At 41.9% G+C, this 20,012-nt stretch overlaps 1 protein-coding gene across 3 annotated transcripts in view; it reads right to left on the bottom strand.

The window, feature by feature from the left end:
- The window catches only part of sik3 (SIK family kinase 3), a 38,276-nt gene that overhangs the window by 5,822 nt on the left and 12,442 nt on the right, over positions 1-20,012 (bottom strand). The window contains exons 2-25 of one of the 3 annotated variants that reach the window (XM_058633489.1): positions 18,624-18,740; positions 18,034-18,097; positions 17,334-17,495; positions 17,045-17,169; positions 16,736-16,859; positions 16,140-16,258; positions 15,873-15,983; positions 15,634-15,768; positions 15,070-15,150; positions 14,434-14,543; positions 13,664-13,820; positions 13,369-13,518; positions 13,209-13,282; positions 12,070-12,204; positions 10,581-10,722; positions 8,171-8,290; positions 7,937-7,995; positions 7,659-7,768; positions 6,732-6,907; positions 5,291-5,415; positions 3,268-4,037; positions 3,008-3,162; positions 2,424-2,553; positions 2,206-2,332 (exon numbers count right to left, since the gene is read on the bottom strand). In XM_058633489.1, the coding sequence (XP_058489472.1) occupies positions 2,211-2,332; positions 2,424-2,553; positions 3,008-3,162; positions 3,268-4,037; positions 5,291-5,415; positions 6,732-6,907; positions 7,659-7,768; positions 7,937-7,995; positions 8,171-8,290; positions 10,581-10,722; positions 12,070-12,204; positions 13,209-13,282; positions 13,369-13,518; positions 13,664-13,820; positions 14,434-14,543; positions 15,070-15,150; positions 15,634-15,768; positions 15,873-15,983; positions 16,140-16,258; positions 16,736-16,859; positions 17,045-17,169; positions 17,334-17,495; positions 18,034-18,097; positions 18,624-18,740 (3,573 nt within the window). In that variant the 3' untranslated portion in view covers positions 2,206-2,210. The remainder of the gene's footprint in view (positions 1-2,205; positions 2,333-2,423; positions 2,554-3,007; positions 3,163-3,267; positions 4,038-5,290; positions 5,416-6,731; positions 6,908-7,658; positions 7,769-7,936; positions 7,996-8,170; positions 8,291-10,580; positions 10,723-12,069; positions 12,205-13,208; positions 13,283-13,368; positions 13,519-13,663; positions 13,821-14,433; positions 14,544-15,069; positions 15,151-15,633; positions 15,769-15,872; positions 15,984-16,139; positions 16,259-16,735; positions 16,860-17,044; positions 17,170-17,333; positions 17,496-18,033; positions 18,098-18,623; positions 18,741-20,012) is intronic. The other 2 variants (XM_058633490.1, XM_058633491.1) reach the window with 2 other exon arrangements.

Below are 20,012 nucleotides of genomic sequence, written 5' to 3'. Positions count from 1 at the left end.
CTCTTTGAGTAAAGGGGTTCTTCTCGGGTGATGGCCGTGAAGCCCAGCTCGATGAAGAGACCTCACAACTGTGTTCCTTGAAACATCAACTCCAGAAGAGGCCAGGTCAGCAACAATCATCTTGGCAGATGTCCGGGGGTTCTTGCTGACATCTCTGACGATTTTCCAGAGTTTTTCTCTTCAGAGTTCTTGAAATCTTGCACTTACGACCATGCCCAGGTTTGTTTCTTACTGAATTTGACTCCTTGTACTTGGCAATGATGCAACGTACAGCGGTTCTAGACACTTTGAAATGCTTGGAAATGGCAGTATAACCTATCCCCCTTCTCCTGAGCCTCCACTTTCTTCTTTGTGAGCTCAAAACTGATTTCCTTTGTCTTTGGCATGATGAGTAAAAGTAATCCCTCTCAATGTGCACATGTGCCATGTTCCTTGGATTCCTTTTATGCTGATTGAATGCTCAGGTGTTGTCAGGAAGCCAATTGACTGCACAGGTGTGGTTTGAAACCTGATTGGTTAATTAGGTTTGTTTTGAAAATAAAAATTCATATGGGGGCTAATATTTTTGACCACCCCATTTTTCACTATATTTGATATAAAGCAAGCCAAAACATTTATTTTATATCCAAAATGTACCAAAAGCTACTAAATGGCACTGGTGATGTTTGATTATATCAAGTTTTATCAATGCTGCAAACATTGGGAAGAATTTTAGGAAAATGTTCCATAATTCCTGGGGGGCTAATAATTTTGGCCTCAACTGTATATAAATATTGATTTTAGAGCTGAAACAATCGATTACTGAATTTCTATTTTGATAATCGATTAATCAGTTTGAAGCTTTTTTCATGATTAAAACAAGATATTTCCGATTGTTTAAGCTTCTTAAATGTGGATATTTTCTCAATTTCTTTGCTCTGGATAACAAAGAAATCTTTAAAAGTTAATCATTTTGGTTTGTGGCCAAAACAAGACATTTGAGAACATCATCATTTCCAGGTTTGACGAACACCGATCAACATTTAAGGTTTGCTGATATTTTATGGACCAAACGATTAATCGAGAAAATAATCGACAGATTAATCGATTATGAAAATAATCGTTAGTTGCAGCTCTACTTGATTTATAACTTCCCAGATCTTGTTTAATAGCACATGACGTGGACACCAGTGTGAATAACAGCTAGTGTTGTCCAAGAGGTGCTGGTTGTAGGAACTCCCACTTGCAAAATATCAATATGAGTGATGTCACAATCAGTTGCCATTTGCTTAAATGCATCTGTATGTTGAGTGGCAGGTCCAGAGCTAAGTTTCCTGGAAAAAACACATAAGAACGAAACCAGAAAATGTGCTAAGGCATGCACATCCAAAAAGTCTCTGCACACCAGTCGTCGACACCTATTTTGCTATTTATAGAAAATCAAATAATCCTGTTTAAGCCCTTAATTTTGAAAGGAATATGTCAGACCTGATGGGGGGGGGGGGGGTTGAACAATCTTGAGCAAGCTACTACAGGAGCACATAGACTCCTGACGACGGCTTCTGTTTCAAGTGCCTCAAAAATATAACGGCATGATTGGATGAGCTCAATCTTTGATTTAAAGAGCCATATTTATGCGTGAACTCATTTAATTGATCGATTGGTTGAAAGTTTGATGTGGTTTGACGCCCAAAAGCTACCAAGTTCAGTGCTGTAAAATGAAAACATGAAACAAACCAAGAGGGTAAACACTGTATTGTTATAATAAATGTTGAGTAACCCATAAAAGGTCAAAGCATTTGATGAATGATTATTATATAAACTACTACAGAACCATAAAAATCTGTTTGGGAAAGTGATTTATAAGGTGACGATGTGCCAAAAGGAATGTGCCTGAGAAGATTTGGCTCCAATCCCAGATTTTCCCAGATTGAGGAGTTGATTCAGTTTGAGGCCACACACAAACTACAGCAAAGTTCACTTGTTGAATTTGTGGTTGTACACGGAGCTGCTCGACTCATGCTAGCCACCATTTCTCCTTTTCTTTTATGTATAATCTAACTTTTTATGATGTAAAAAAGGTTTTCACACCAAAGGCCTGCTGCACCTGAAGATCCTAAACCCCCTCCTCTGTATTCCGGTGTCTCTATCACCAGATAACAACTAATCTGCGTTCAATAATTGACTTTTTATCATCAACCCTTTGTTCTGTTTGTGTGCGTGTACCTGTGCTAGACCCCAGCCTGCTCCATGCTGTACTGCAGGTCTGGGGGCTTGTAGCTGAGGAGCATGTCACTGGTGCAGGAGGAGGGGTAGCACGCTGCTGCATGGAGCTCCCCTTCGACATCACACACTGCATTAGGAGGAGCACACAGACTTTAGTGATATTGACCAAAGAAAAAACAAAAAACTGCATTTCAGCTAATATCATGTCGCACACTGACCTGACTCTTCCCGCTGGTGCAGCTGCTGGCTTCCTGTCAATGATGTCTGGCTGAGGATGTCTGACATGCGGGCAGAGCTTAATGCCTTTCCAGCCAACAGGCTCATTCCAGACATGGGCTCTACCTGGTCCTGAGCAGCCAGAGAGGGAACCATTTTTAGAATCCTGAATGAATCCTTATGAAGACTCAGAAGTTGTTGTTTTTTTTAAAGATCAGATGTGATTAACATGCACTAATACCTCAAAAAAACATCTAAATAAACATGACTCCCTGGTGCATTTGCTTTCCTACTCGTAGTGAATTGTGACATAATTTTTTAAGTAGTAAGTAAAGACGGAGCATTATCACGTGGGATATCATCAAAATATCGACTACTACACTGTAATGCGAGGACAGGCACTTAAAAGGATAAAGATATTGTTTCTAACATTCATCCATTTCAATTTTTTCATATTTAACAATCAAAAATGTAATAATTTAATTGTAACATGTGTGACTTGCTAATTGTCTGGTTAATTGTTGGGCCCTTTAAAAGGAATGTGGTCAATCTGCTCAAAGTAATTCATCAATAGACTTTAGCTCACATAAGCATCATCGCAGGTCTGAATGGTGTGGTGGCGCTGTAGTTGTCCACGGGACCTATAGGCGTCACCCTGGGGACCTCGAGAGTAGCCCACACCATTATGATCAGGCACCTCCATGGCCTGCCCTGGGGGCCTACACTCCACGCACTCAGATTCTGACAGAAAGCAGAGTGTGTTCAGTACACAGCGTGTTTTCAGCTGTTTGAGAAGAGTTCTTTTAATGCAAGTAAATTATACGGCGACAATAAAACAGATGTTACCTCTCGTTGCTGGAGGACTCCTTATATAGCCGCCATGCCTGTGTGTCGGGGAGTTATAGGGCGGGGTGCCTCCGCAGGGAGGCCCGAGAAGCTCATGACCTTCCCCTGCCTTGGTCAGCAGGCCCTCGTGTGGGTGATGGTAGCCAGGTGGCACCTCGTCCTCCTCCATGCTCTCTGAGTAAGGTAAGCTGGGGCACGGTGGCTGGGCTGGGTGCTGCTGTGGCTGGACATCAGGTGGTCGAATCTGGAGGAGGTGGAGGTAGTGTGGGCCTCCGGGGGCACCCTGTGGTGTCGGTTGCTCCAAGCTCTCACCCTGGCTCAGCTGGTGTAGAAGCAACATCTCTCCATACTCCTGGGGCGGACCGCTGGGTGGTGTGGGGGGCGCTGGGCACGGCCGGGGACTGTGCCTCTTCAGCAGGGCAGCCAGGTCTTGGGGGGGCAACCTGGGATCAGCGTGCCCTGTTAAAGAGTGACGGGGGGAGAGGAGGCCCTGCAGGGTGGGGGTGACGTGCTGTTGTGGGGGGCGGTAGTCCAAAGGAGTTGGGGACAGCAGGGCCTGTTGTAGTGTTGAGGGAGTACCATAGTTGCCACTCCCCACCACCCCGCCCTGGTACCCTTCTAGGCTGGGGACTTTGAGCGAGGCTCCCTGTAGGTACGGGCTGAAGGAGCTGAGCACTCCGGAGGCGCCCCGGGAGGCAGCGTCGCCAGAGATGAGGTGGGCATTGAACTGGGCCTGCTCATAGCCCGATGTGAAGCGGCCGAGGCTGCGACTGGATAAGAAGAGGGAATGTAGAGCTGAATTAGCCATCTGTTGTCAAATAGCGACATACACCCAAGTCCTGGTTGGGATGCCACTACATCACCTTCACTTTCATCAATCTACAGGAGGCCTTCGTTAAAATCACCACACACAGGCAGCCTAGCAAACACTTCACATTGGATCCAGGTTCAAGAATTCACTAAGAGGTGTTAGGATGTTTCCAAATGATGCATTTTTTTATTTGTTTTTTGAAGACTGCGCTCTTAGTGAAGCCACTGCTGGGTACGAGGACCGTTCATGGGACGAAGACATCAGGTGTCACAGGACGACCGATCACCTACTTCAACTGCTGGCATCTTAACACATACTGTACCTCTAACACTACATCCAACCACTCACCGGGTTATTCTGTAGTGGAGAAAGCTTTCAGAAATCATCTTGGGAAAAACTCAATGTTATATTTTAGTTGACTGTCAGTACTGTTTGAGTATCAGTGTTACTGTCTAAGGTTTTGGAAGTTCCAACATTTAGGAGTTTATTGGCAGAAATTTAATAAATATGTTTGTATGAATGTGAAATAGCTTCAAAACAAAAATCCTTTGGTTTTCATAGCCTCAGAATAAGCCTTTTTTTATGTCCTTTAAGCAATGTAGGTGCTTTAACCAAATTCACTAATCCATGGTATGATGTTTTTACGACAGCCTAAAGGGACAAACCAGCCAGAGCGTACATTTTGGGTTTCGAAGCAGAAGCTACATTTGCAATTGAAGAACCGCTCTGTCCACATAAACCTGGTGCATAACTCACAGAAACACAATGTAGCTAAGATCTGCATCACCATCAGTTGACAGTAGACAAGGTTGTTAAGGACAAACGTCCTTTTTGGCAAATGAAGGCCACAGTAGTTCGCCGACACCCTTGGGAAAGGAAGAGGTGAGGGAAAGAGTCCTTTGTTTCTTGCAATCTGCAGTCTCACCATCAGGTGTCACTAATTATTACACATTAGACCTTAAAAATACAATTAAAAATCAGAAAATAAATGACAGAAAGGGGAAACACAAACAAATTAGTGAAGAAAAAAGTATAAAAAAAAAATATATACACAGAATAGCATGCAGGTGTCTATTATTGCCGGGAGGTGAGATCATCAAGAGTGTCAAAAAAAAAAAGGATGGAAGGAGATGACACAGAAACAGTCCAATGGTAATGCTGGGAGGGTGTAAAAGCCATCAGGTGATGTGGTGACAGGATGGGTGAGGTCACCTGTGCATCTCGGCGTTGTCTGCACTCAGCTGCTTCCCAAGAACTCTGTGTCCTGGTGTGGACAAAAAGCTACCTTGTCTCTGCGCCACACCTCCCAGTTCCACTTCCTGCACCTGGATGGTCACCTGTATGAACAGTCAACGCTGAAATTAACTATTACTCAAAGAATCACATTACATCAATTAGAGCTGAAACGATTAATCGATTACTAAATTAATCGACAACTATTTTGATAATCGGTTTGAAGTTTTTTTCATGATTAAAACAAGATTTCTGATTGTTTAAGCTTCTTAAATGTTCTGGAGAACAAAGAAATCATTAAAAGTGAATCATTTTGGTTTGTGGACAAAACAAGACATTTGAGAACATCATCATTTCCAGGTTTGACGAACACCGATCAACATTTATTAAGGTTTTCTGATATTTTATAGGCCAAATGATTAATCGATTAATAGAGAAAACAATTGACAGATTAATCGATTATGAAAAGAATCATTAGTTGCAGCTATAACACCAATGTTAAGTCAAATTAAATGCCTACAATGCAAAATCTCAATTCAATTTTATTTGCATCCCACCGATTCATAACAAACGTTATCTCAAGGCACTTTGCTTGGTAAGTTGAAGACCTTACAATTATTGCAGAGAAACCCAACAGGAACACAATGAGCATGTACTTGGCAGCAGTGGAGAGAAAAAAAACTCCCTTATAACAGGAAGAAATATCTGACAGAAGCAGACTCAGAGTACAACGCCATCTGCCTCCACCGGGTTGGGAGGAGAGAAAGGAGAGGAGGAAGGAAGGGGGTTAGTGAAGGAGAGGTGAGTTGAGTGAAAAGAAGAATGGAAAGGAGAGAGGAGGATGGAGACGGGGAGCATTTAAAAACCTGTATCATTAATGATAATTATCATCATCACTATTATCTTTATCACGGCGTCCAGGGTGTGTGGTACACCTTTTGCCCAGTATTTAATAGCGTATTTCTACCGGCTCTCCTGGCTTACTCATTGTGGGCGGAGTCATCACTGCACGGCTGTGTGAAACTGCGGTGACTTCGTTTTATACGCCACACACACACACAACCTTTTTTTGTTGTTGTTTTAAATCATGCACTGTTTGGCTTGATTTCTGTGTCGGACGTCTCCTCCTGTGACGGCACTCTAACCAGTCAGTGGCCGGCAGTCTGACCAATCATCACATAGTACCTACTCGGCACGCTTTTGGAACCTCGCCGGAGTAGGTACTAAAAATAGTACCTGGTACCAGGTGCTATGCTAGTGGAAACGCTACTTAAACCGTGCCGTGCCGTGGCGAGGCGAGTAGAGCTGGTGGAAATACGCCATAATAGTTACAGAACTTGCATAGATACGTTATACCGCAACACATGTAACATCAGCACAAACATAAAAGGAAAACAGTTAGACGGCTCCTTGTTGTCACCTGCTGTTGTTGAGGTACACCCTGTGCCAATGGGACAGTGGGGCGGACAGATGGTGCTTGCTGATTTGTTGCGAGAGCGACTCGAGGCAAACCTGTGGGAGGTGGGCTTCCACTCTGGCCTTGGTACAGTGCTGCAGTACCATGCTGGTGCTGGTACTGCACTGGTGACGGACCACCTATAGGAGAGGACAGAACAGGCAGCAGAGTGTTGACATCCACCAAATTTCTGCTGGAATTTTCTCGAGGAGAAAATATGACTCGAGCAAAGAGTCACTCACCAACACCAACTAAGTTTCTTGCTACTGCTTTCAAGTGATTGTTTTGTATTTACTGTCCCAACAATAACACGGCATCATAGCTAATGTACCATTACAATAAGTCAATAAAATCATATTGTAACCATAAGTTATAATGATCAACATGTTAACTCAGCTGTGGCAAAAAAACCAAAAACATTTCTATTTAATTCAGAACTGACTAATATTTCTAATACATGCAGTTAAAAAAGGTAAATGCATTTTAAAAAAAAAAAAGAAAGAAAAAGCTAATAATAATTTAAAAGGTCCAATGTGTAAATTTAGATGTAATTATTTTCATTTGGCAAAAACAACCACCCGATTATATGAATTGTTTTTCATTACCCCAGAATGAGCCTTTGATATTCATATTAGGAGCCGGATCAGCTCTGAAGGCAGCCATTTTGGACCACCGTGTCCTTACAATAGCCCACTTCATACAGACTCCACATCCTTTGAGTTGTGTTGCTAATTGAAGGCTACATAGGGTCCACACAAAGTGAGGGATGTTCAGCCTGCAACATGCAACTTCATCAGTAAATGTCGGTACATTTGGAGCTAGTTTAGGTGAAGCGATAATTTTAACTGTCTGTACACTTTAATTTTTAAGCATTTTAATGGTGTCACTAACCGTGCCCCTGCAGTATGCCTGCAGAGCAAGGCGGAGGGCTCTGATTGGACTGCCTGAAGAGGTGGTTGCTGGGATGTGTTGGCGGCGGGCTGGAGGGCTGGATATGCAATCTGAGAGAGGACAAAACAGAGGAGAAGAAAGGAAAAGGAAAAAAAACAAAAAAAAAAACAAGAATTATGTGATGTAGCATTTCAGTCGATACTGCTGCACCACAGTATCAAGTTCATTCTTCACCGTTCAATGGCCGATGAGTAATGTGTGCGTGTGCGCATGTTCACCTCTGAAGCTGGTGGGTTAGGTGACTCGGCTGGCTCTCTCCATGGCCTAAAGACAGACTCTGCAGGTAAAGATAAATACATTACCTCTGAGGTTCAGAATAACGTGATTTGTTAACAAACTAACTGTGGAGTAAAGCAGCTCATTCTGTCCTGCATGAAGAAATGTAAAGCAGTGAAACCATCCTGAAATGAGTGTAAATCTGGCACCATGGTGACTTTGTCCACTTCAGATACCTGGATTTGCTGGTGGAGGATTTGTTGCTCTTGCTGGTAGAGGATATGCTGCTGCTGGGTGTGCTCCAGGAGATGCTCATCCTGCTGGAAAGCATACTTTTTCTGGAGCTGCTCACACTCCTGTTGGAAACAAAAGACAGCGACCAAAAATATTTAATTCAGTGCAAGATATTTTACTTAATCAAAACTTAAGGGGAGGGAGAGGGGAACTATATCCATCAAAGCAATGTAGCAATGCAAGATAAATATCAACAGCAAGAGACCAATTCATCAGCAATAAGGGACAATATGTAGCCATGGATAAAATTGATTACAGAACTTAAAGGCAATATCTATGTATTTGCCAATGCTTTTGTGATTTGTGTAATGGCTCACAGTGTGGAGTGTTCAGAGGCAATACTTTTCCCTAAATCTCCCAGTGCAACCTGGGTTTATCTCCATGTGTAAATCACCTGACTGACTGTTTGCCTAAAGCTGCTCAAATGTGCACTCATACAAATAAGCTACTGCATTGGATAATAGCAGCGATTGCGTTTATTAAAAACGAACTAATTGTGCTGCAAATGCTTAAAGCACATCTTTTCACCGAGTTCCAGTCTGAACCAGTTTCCTTCTGCAAAAATAAAAAAAAAAGTGAGACAGGAAAAGCTGCTGCCCCCAAGCACTTTGAAATCCCAAATTATGAAAAGAACAGGCTTGCCGACTTGTATGACCAGCTACAACATGTATAATATACTCTGAGGTCATATAATCATCCCTACGCTTGTATACACCCAGTTTCTTGCACGCTCTTAGTGGGATAAAGTGCAGTGGGGATTCCGTGTGTTTGGCGAGTTTTGCCTAGATGTAGGTCGAGTGTGTTACCCTCTCCTCAAGCCTTATTAACCCCCTTAACCCTTGAATGCTAAGATAATCCTGGCACGTCAGTGCATGTCTAAAACAAAGCACTCACTAAAAAAAGATGACGCTGATGACGATTGTCTCTTCCCTATACCTAAGCCTCCTTCTGGGTGAGATAATATCAGTGCAGTGTCCCTGCAGATGATGTGATGTCTGAAGAGGTACGTTGAGGTTTTCTCAGGTGATGGGCCTCAACTAACCTCAGCTTAAAGACATTTTGTTCACTGTGCGTCAGGATTACAGTGAGCCTCAAAAGTGTAACAACATTCCGGTTGACAAATAAAGAAAAACCTGTGAAAACATAAGCTTACATATGAAATTCAAGACAAAAACTTCCAATCTTGATCAAAAACCTTTAGATTGTCTTTTAGTAGTTGTTGGCCTAAAATTAAAAAAGCATTTTAAATTTTAAATTTCAGCTTCATGCAAGACAACATGCAATTCTGAATGGTTGATTTTTTGCTGTGATAATTTCATAGTCTATGATTAATTTCATCAGGAGGAATGTACCAAGTGCTAATGGTGGTGTATTAAGAGCACCCCTGTTTCACAGGTAACCGTGTGTCTTCAGAAAACACCCCCCTTGTTTAGAATCTTTTGGATTAACCTAACCCAGCAGAGGCAGATAGATTAAAGAACATCCGGTGGTTTTATTTAATTTTGAGCGTTTCATTTTAGGCTACAGTCAGTCCTCCTCTCACTTCCTTGTCAAAGAAATCAGCACTGTGGCAGCATTTTACAAAAATAGGTGGCGGGAAAAAAGTTGCATGCAAAGTTTGCCAGCAACAGTTTGGATATCACAGCTCGACTACACACGGCATATCATATAAAAACGGTAAGAAAACATGTCTGCATTAGGTGGCTCCATCCGTTTTGAGTATATAAACATATCAGAATTGGCATATTTCAATGTTTTAGTCTAATAATCCCGCAACAACGGCAGCAGTCTATTTGTGTCTCAGCCACGAAGCTGAGCTCCTATGTTCAGTCTCGCTCTGTGCCAGGACATGCACAGAGCCAAATAATCTAAATATTCCTCAACAGTTCTTGTGCTAATATCATTAGTATAGACAGTAGTTGACATAGTATAGGTGCACGTGATGCAAAACGCTTTCAGAGCCGTGAGCCGTAACAAAAGTTTTCATACCGGCTTATATCAATGATCATCACCATGAATGTAAAACGTTATCAACCGGTCCTTTCACAAAGATAAATTAAATTACATTTAAATCTTATTTTGATATAACAATCTCACAGGATGATCAGGTCCTTCACCTCTGCTTTGAATGTGATCCTACAAAAATTAGGGACCATACTATAGAGGCTAAATTTGTAAGTAAACCAACTGATCTTAAAATATGGAGACTGAAAGTATTTGTAGACCAAATACTTGTAGCACAGCCAAATTGGGGGAAGATTCCTCATTAAGTCAGTGTTCTATGGGCAAGTAGTGAAGGGCATTGAGGTTTTTCCCTGTTTTCACGTGGCACGCCTTGATATTAACATCTACCTGTTTGAGTTGCTTAATGAGGCTGCTGTTTTCTAGATGAGCCTTGAAAGCCTGGATGGTGGCGGCGCCGTCAGAGAACCGCCTGACGGGTGAGAAGCGCTCCATGGGGAGATGAAGGGTGTTAGAGTCCTTATAACTGGATCTGAGGAGGGGGACCACAAGAAGCAGACAAAAACATATGGACACACACACACACACACACACACAAAGACACAAAATGACGAAACACAGACACACAAGACACATCACATAATTTCAAAATACAGTACTGCAAGTATGACAGTAAAATATTAAGACTTAAAGATTCACACAACTGATATGAGCAATAAATTCATGTAGAATATATCCTTAAAATAATTATAACCATGACCAAAAGATCAGTAGGCTGCAAGATAAGATTAACCCTAATATTAGATAAATACAACTGACTAAGGGTAAAACTGCAACTTAAATGTCAAAAGACTTCTTTCTCCATCCTCAGTTTGTTATTTTTGATTGACTGACTGACAGTATACAGATCTAAAGGTCACATAAACGAAATCAGCTTAATCCATCATTTCCTAGAAAAGTAATCCATGAACAAAGACATGGCTACACACCATCAATTCTACCTCTAAATAGTAGGCTTTCTGTAACAACAGACACAAGCACTATATAAGACAACAGGTCCTTGCTACCGTTGCATCTAAACACAGCAACACTTCTACTCAGAGATGGAAGGAGATTATATTCATGAAGGACAGGTAATTATAACATGATCAGAAAAGAAAAGCACAATAAAACATGTTCACTAAGACTTAAAGGAATAATTCACTGATTTGCATTTAGTGTTGTGTTACTAGAATAGGGGTAGTATTTTTCCCAACCTCAGTTTCCTCTGAGTCGAGAAATAGCTTCATTCTTTTTTTAGTTAAGTGCCCACCAGTGACACTTGTTCCAAGGCTTGAAACTGCAACGCTAAATTCGGGACAGGACCTCATTCCTAGAATGTAAACAGTGTCCGCCATCTTTGCTAACAGTTACGCTAACAGGACCAAGTGTCACTGGTGGCCACGTAGCAAAGAAAAGAATGACGATATTTCAATTTCTCAAAAATACTACCCCTATTCGGTGAAGTATTCCTTTAAGACTAACGTATTTTGGGTTTGAGGGTTTGCTTCTACAGAAAGACTCTGCTGGATGAACCAGTAACATACCTGCTATTTCCAGGCTTTTAGGGAAGAAGCAGTTAATATGAAGTATGGTTTACAGGTGGTGTGGAGATGTTCTCCACCTCCAACACTTTCACAGGCACAAACACCCTCCTTCTTTGGAGGGTGCACAACATTCACCAATTCATCTGCAGTGTGTGTGTGTGTGTGTGAGATGAGCTGTGTTTGAGTATTGGTGTGAGAGATAGAGAGTTAGGCTTAATGTGCCCCAAAGTTTATGTAAGGTTTTGTGTGTTGTGTTTGTGCATATACAACTCGGAGTGGGCGTGTCCCCTCACCGGGTGTGTATGTCGGGGGCCCAACCCCCCCTCTGGCGGGGGCCCTGGGGCCGCTGTGAGTCTGCCGAGGGCTCGCCATGCGATGTGCTCATGAGCGCGTGCGTCGTGTGCCGCTTGGAGCGGTTCGCCAGGTACCTGGGCCGCAGGGAGGGGGAGGACGGGGGTGAGGGTGGGAGACAGGAAGCAGCGCTGGTCAGCTCTCTGTCTTCATTGACTAATGGAGATGGAGGGGGGGGGAAGCCCGCCCCTTTCCACCTCTGCCAAGGGGCCATCAGTCATATCAACTTAGCCAATCAGAAAAACAAGTAAAATGACACCACAGATGGATGTTAAAGCTTAAAGTGATTCCACAACCCCCCAGCTTCCAATTTAAGGACTGGACAGGTTGTCATTTGAAATCACTGGTTTTGCAAGCTTCAGAGTTAGCAAAGCTGTGTGAGAAAAGAGTGAGAAAGTCAAGAGAATAATTTGGCACTTGCTGAAATTAGGGAGATAAAGAAGGTGTTTGGCCAAAGAGTTTGAGCGATAGGAGGGCTGATTTTGGAGGGAGATTTAGTTTGGAATTGTGGCGGAAGGCACTTGCGCGATGGACAAAGGAGGAGAGATGGGATAAGCACCACAGCAGAGTGGCCACCTCTCAGGGGGAAAAAAAAAAGCAGAGCAGCCTAAAGGCACTCACTCCCAGCAACCCAGGACACCAGCGAAGTCTGCTGAGGCTGCTGTCTGAAGAGGAGCTGCTGGAAAACCCTGACCATGGACCACATTTTTACTCCACACCTGTGGCTAGCTTTAAATTTCTAAATGTCTAAAAAACAAACAAAAAACCTCCATTGCATAATTCTGTTTTGTTTTTAATTAACTTACTAAAGTTAAAGTGACTAAATACATACAAAAGTCCATGCAAAATATGCATGTCTTATCGTCTTACTGTAGTTAAGGCCTTTAAAATATTGACATATACAGTTATGATGCAGACATTTATTCAGCATTACAATTAAATTGTTTTGGATTTTTGAATAAACATGACAGCCAAATCTAAGTGTGGTCTATGGTCACAGGTCTTCCAGTGGATCCAGATTAGACAGCACCTTTGCAAAAAAAAAATAAAAAAAATCCCATCACCAAAACCATCACCGTACCTCTGTACCGCCTCTTGGTCTGGCTCTCCATCCGAACCTTCCTCATCTACTGGAGCTACAGCAGGGATAGGGTGCTGTGAGAGGAAAAGTGGATATTGGTCAGGACTCCAACAGTTTACATACAGAAATTCTTAACCTCAGGAATGACATATATACTCACCGGGCTGGCGACAAGAGGCGAGGGACCCCTGGGCCTTTTTAGGAGTTGAGCATGTAGCTGAATGTTAGCTCCTCCGTCGGAAGCTCGTCGGCCGAGAGGCCCCATGCCATTGAGGAGTTGAAGTGTGGGTGGCTGAAGCAAAGACTGTTCCTGTAGGACCAGCAGGTGCACAAAGTCAAATACACTGAGAGCCTAGCACCATAAACACTTCAGGTTTCTGTATGTAAACCAATTAACCTCCAAATATTCAAAATCACAATGCGAAAGACTGACAATCTAAACCAACTCTCTGTACCTTGTACTCCAGTTGTTGTGTGGGCTGCAGGCTCTGTGTTGGCATGAGAGTGTGTATTTGGCCCATATTGGGGGCCAATAGAGGGAATGGGGGCTGGGGCACTGCACCTCGTGGGAAACCTGGTGGCAGTTTCTGAAGGTCTTCCTGCATCTCTGTCCTGTGGAAAGAGGATAGGAAATGAAAGGACAGAGTCAATGGTTTTGGTTTTGAGCAAACAAATTCAAATGCAAACATTAGAGAAACAAAGTGTAGTGGACTTGTCTGCTCCGTCCGTTTTGAGTATTTGAACATATAAGAATTGGCATATTTCAATGTTTTAGTCTAATAATCGTTGATTCATTTTTTTTTTATGATTTAGGTACAAAAAAAATCTAAATATAATCACCATTTATGTTGTTCTAAAAGCACCCTAAAATCAATATTCACAATGTTTTAATGTGTGTGTAAAGCATAGATGTAAAGATAGAGCACTGCACAGGAAGTCAGCAACATCACAGTAGAGATCACTGATTTTAGTCAAGTAGAATTGTTCTTCTGATTGTTTAAAAGTGAGTTACCTGCACATAAAAAGCTGATATGCAACATAATAGAGGCAACAATGTTTTGTGACGTCAAGTTGTGTTATTATTATTATTACTTACACTATTGTTTGTTATATGTCATAGATTATTTAAGTGAACCATCAAAGTACACACTTTGTGTCAATGTGTGACCAATTGTTCAGTATATCAAACTAATGAATTTCAAATAATTAAAGCTACATGCGTTACCTTTGGTCTGGTACCCCCACAGTGTGCCGCCTCATTGAAAGGTAGCGAGCCATGGCCTCGGGAGATGGCTCCTCTCCTTCATCACTGTCCAGTGCCATGCTGCCATCCGGCTAAGTAAGAGAAACACATACATACAGCATGTAGTCATTTGGATTTGCCTTTGTGTGTTGCAGGCATTAATTATATCTAAAAGAATACACTTTTTTGAACGTATTTGAATGCTATCATTTAGCAATTCCAGGTCTTCTCTTAAAAAAATCCCTGCTGCAATGCAGCACTCTGACACATTCTTGTGTTTCACAGTGTTTGTGAGTCAGCTTTAAGGCTGTGTGTGTGTACACGTACTGTACGTGTGAACGCTTATGTCTGATCATAGTCTTAGATGAATCCTGTGTTACACTTGCAGTAGTAAATTGTATAAGTCAAGTGTAAATTATTTACAAACAACTAACAACTACACAAATGCACAATATGAAATATATCACGATAGACCATTGATGTGCTGTTGACGTATGCTGCAATTTTCACCTTTCAAACACAGCAACACAAAAGCCATGATTGGGATTTCAAGCACAATTACAACAGAACTGGTCGTGAGGCCAGAGTGACTCAACTAGGTGGACAACCTCAACTCACCTCAACAATCTGGTTCTCTGGGTTGATGAGCTGGACGTGGGGAACGGTCATGCTAACTGGATTACCCTGTGGATCTGTCTGCTGGGCACACACATACACACAAGGTGAGGACAGCACTAATTTCCTTATAATCTTCTTAGTGCAGTGGGATTGGCAGATGTGGGTTAAAGCCAATGAACTCTATTCAGCGGATACACATGACAACTACTGTAAGGTAGACTGAAGAAACAGTCGTGTTAACCACACTTTTCACTTCAGAGACCATCTGAGAAATCGGACCACATGTGCGTTCAACAAATCCACTTTTCTGCATGGTCTCACAATCAGCCTTGTAGCCTATTCAGCATATAACACCAATGAAGAAACACCCACAAGAATTCAATTCCCGGTGTAAACAAGCACACATGATTCAGTAGACTGCAGGCAGAGACAAAGCTGTGACTCACTGACTGTAGAAACAGGGATTAGAGTTAATTTAAAAACTCTACAACACTATCAATCATCATCAAAATTGACATATCACATGCAATCCTCCATTAGTGATTTCAAAAGTCAGTAACTAACCTGTACAGCATTAAGGGGGTAGCTAATGGAACGCAGGGGAGGCTGAGCAACACGCAGCGTCTTGTGTTTCTTGAGGCGGTCAGCCAGCAGACTATAGATGGCACTGTAGTGATCATACGCATCTGTTTGAAGGGACTGAAGTCCAAAAAAGAAGAAGAAATATAAATCATTAGTGCCGTACTGAAATTTTAAATACAACAGAGCAAGTTCGCAAAGAAAGCTACAAATCTGTATCCAACCTGAAGCGTGCGCTCTCTGTCCAGGCCCATCTCAGACATGGCTATCAGCACCTGCTCATTGATGAGCTCCGTCTCTCTCTCCGTCTTCACCTGCGTACATTCTGCTATCAACTAGAGGGGGACGAAAAACAGGGTGGGGAGATGTGAGTCAAAAGAACAACTTCCGTAACATTTCCTTTGGAGCACATTTAAAAAAAAAATAATAAAATACAAAAAAATACAGAAAAAGAATACAATTACACAATACTGAGACAGAAACATTCTCACCCTGTCAAAGTCTGGGTCTGGGTCTCCTTGTCTCATCCACTTGTTCTTACAGATCTGCTCCATGGACAACCGTCTGCTGGGCTCCAGGACCAACATGTGTCGGATTAAGTACTCACAGTCTGCAGGTACACAAACATATGTATCCTTACACACAAAAAGGTATAAACCATATGTTTGTTTGTTTTTAACAGAGTGTTCTTGAATGTGGTTGTTCTATTTTATGAAGAGGAGAAAATAGCACAGTTGTTGTTGCACCCAAGCATGATGTTTATTAATGGCCGAGAAAAATAGCTAATTCGGGTTTAAACATTACATGTTTAAACCCTGTAATGCAGTAAAAATATTTTATACCATCATTATATCGTTTATTTTGCAAGAGCGGTTTCAGTTAATGTTTTGATATTTTGTGTAAAAGCGCAATCATGTCACTGGTGGAATTAAATGCAGTGTAAAATTTGTGTGAATGCAATATTTTTTGGAGGAGTTCAAAATGTCCTCTCTAATGCAAACAAAGTCAGTGGCATATTGAGCTACTGATGGATTGGACTGAGGGAGAAGGTAGCGAGATATTGGAAGCAGGTAAACGAAATTCTTACCAGTGGACATGAAGAAGGGGATGCGGAATTTCCCACTGAGGACACGTGCCCGCAAATTTTGTAGAGTGCTGCCATCGAAAGGCAGGGCGCCACACACCAAAACATATAACACCACACCTAAGCTCTGTAGAAACAAAAAAAAGAGAAGCAAGTAAGAAGAAAGAGCAAGAAAAAAGAAAGTGAGTGAAAGGGATGTTTTTCCAACGGTGTTATAATTATTTAAAGACAACAATTCAATTCAAGTACTATATTTTAAAAAGGCAAAGACATTTAGGATTCCTATTTCTTGAAATGTTACAGTCTACTCACCCATATATCTACTTTTGGACCATCATACTCTTTCCCCTCAAAAAGCTCCGGTGCAGCATAGGGAGGGCTGCCACACCATGTCTTCAACAGCTGGCCTCGAGAAAACAAGTTACTGAAGCCAAAATCTGGTGGCAAGAGACAAGGTGTTGATTTAATCTCCTTGTTCTCCTCAACAGAGTAAAAGGAGAAAATTGGATCAAACAGGAAAAAATGCTCCCCAAAGCACATAGTGTCAATTGCCAAGATGGCCTGAAATCACTAAATGAAGTTTACCCAGTGAAACACGCACCTGCGATTTTGATGTTGAGGTTGTGGTCCAGGAGCAGATTCTCTGCCTTCAAGTCTCGGTGGACGATGTTGCGACAGTGACAGAAGTGCACCGCTGCCACAATCTGCTTGAACTTCTTTCTGGCGTCTTTTTCTGCCATACGCCCATGAGCCACCAGGTGGTCTACACACAGTGCACACACACAGAGCACAGTTCAGAAATGTATCACTGGCTCTCAGGCCACAGTGTCATCTGCTGTTCCAAGTTTCATTAAATGGACTAGATTCTGTTTGAATCATGATTTACATGACTGAAATACTAGGTATAGAAGAAATGACCATTGGAAACATGCATTTCAACTCAATAAAAGCTCTTAGTAACAGAAGAGACAATACATCGATTCTTAGCTACATCTCGATTCGGACGTGGACGATTCTGAATCGATTCACAAATACAAAGACAAGATGCGTTAATTGTTTTATAATCAAATCGTGGCCCCTGATTCGTAATCCTAATCTAATCGTGAGGCACCTAAAGATTCCCACCCCCAGTGCAAACCATGACGGATGACCAAAATCACATTTTTCTGTCGTTAATATAAGATGAGCTGCTGTTAAATGTGGAAAGAAATGTTGCACACTCTGCATAATTTGGAATCTAGAAACGAAAGCTGCAAAAGCAGAGGCAATCCAACAAGGTAAGAGGGGGGAACTCCCCTTACCAAATATCTCTCCACCGCTGGCGTACTCTGTTACCAGATAGATCATCCTCTCCGTCTCCATCACCTGAGGAGATAAGCAAATGATGACAAACAGGGACCAACAGACCCTCGGACAGACTAACATCTAGTGATGGGTGGTTCACCCGTTATGCAACCGAATGAGTAAGCACAGTTTGGCATAGAAACAAGAGGATTTATATAGAACAGACGCTGTCAGTAAGGTGTTCAGTGCATGTACAGTATCTGACAGCATTGAAGTTCAACATTAATCATTCAATATTTCAAGTACATTTTGTGATTATGTGGCATACTAGATTGAAACAGTAGGAGTTTCAGATAGTTGGGTTGTGAAAGGCTGGAACAGGTGTGGGAAGGGTTCTTTTTTTAATTATGATGCCCATGAATCTGGAAAAGTGAGGGGGAGACGAAAGCATATGGGGACATTTCTGCCGTCAACCCAGTACATTTCTGAAGCACAACAACACATCAGATCCTGTTAAACCGACACATATTTCATTTGTTTTCTCCTGGGCAACAGCTCTCGGGTTTAAGATCTTAGTCTCTTGTTGGTTTTGTGTGCGAGCGTGTACCTGGTAGAGGCGGATGATGTGGGGGTGTTTCAGCAACTTCATGATTTGCACCTCTCTGAAGATCTTTTTCAGGTTCTCATCATCCAGCTGGGTCTTATCCACTATTTTTATAGCCACCTAGAGACACAAAGACAAGAAAAGGATTGAGGGAGAGATAAGAATAAATGATGAGAGAGAGTAAAGTGGTGGTGGAGAGTGTAAGATTTGGAAGGCAGAAAGACAGAAATAGAATGTTTAAAGATAAATTATTTTTATCGGTTTTCTTTAAGTGTTCACAAGATCTTAGGCCATTATAGAAACAAGCAATAAATTAATGTTAATGGTATTTAGCTGACACTTAAATTACCGGCAATAATTCCAGGGCATGGCCCCAGCACCTTTGCAGTATCACTGTGATGACACAACAAACAGAAGAGACAAGTGCTACGAAATCATTCAGGAAAGAAGGTGCGAGTCAGATCAAGTCTAAGACGACATCCACACTACTAAGCTTTCATTTGAAGACTACATTTTTCATCTGCATCCAAACTAACACACCTCAAAATCAGTCAGGTCTACAGGGTATTCTCATGCCGGTGTGATCAGGAAGCGGATTATCTTCTCTGCAGTTGCTTGCTTATTTTAAGGAAGTAACACCAATGAGAAACAGTACTAAAATCTGTAAGAGCATGGATTTCTACTACGAGACAGATGACAAGGAGAAACTGAAGAAAGTGTGACCGATAAGAATCAGGAAGTGAATGAGGGTAACTCCATGGTAGTTTTCAAAGTCCTATGTAAGCTAAAATGCAGCCCTGGACTTTTCAAACTAAAATGTGAAAAATGAAAATGTTGGAATAATGTGGACGACCTGCCAGCAGAATTTATCAGTTTTTAAATAAACGCGGAATAATGTAGATGAAGCCTAAAATGACCAAGTACAAACACTACATTTCCATTCAAAGCTGAACTAAGGTTTTAGTTGGACCATGCTGATGAAGCAGACTACCGTGTCCCAGTATACATAAATTGGTGAGGAATCAAATTGAAGAGTGACTGCCTATGCAAAGTGGTGATAAACCCTCTTCCAGCCTGTAAGTGACCAGCAGATTCTGGTTTAGCTTTCAGCTATTTGTTAGCATATGCATTATTTTCCCCCTGAGTCCTACCATCCATGAAGTACAAAATCACTGGATTCTTCATGTTATACAGTTGAAATGGACAAGAAGTAAAAGTGTCAGCATCAACAGCTTTGTAGTTGGTTGTATTGGACTGATAGATAGACAAAGTTAGATACACATGGTTGTGATATCAGGAGCAGGCACAAAAAAGTAATTATCAAGGCATTCCTAGTAGGAACACTTGCATATGCAAAAGACAAGGCCAGCTTGAGTCCCACTCTGGTCTGTA

The sequence above is a fragment of the Solea solea genome, chromosome 7, assembly GCF_958295425.1.
Source record: "Solea solea chromosome 7, fSolSol10.1, whole genome shotgun sequence".
Taxonomy (NCBI): Eukaryota; Metazoa; Chordata; class Actinopteri; order Pleuronectiformes; family Soleidae; genus Solea; species Solea solea.
Note: the sequence above shows the minus strand (reverse complement) of the source record. Positions and strands in the feature narration are given on the sequence as shown.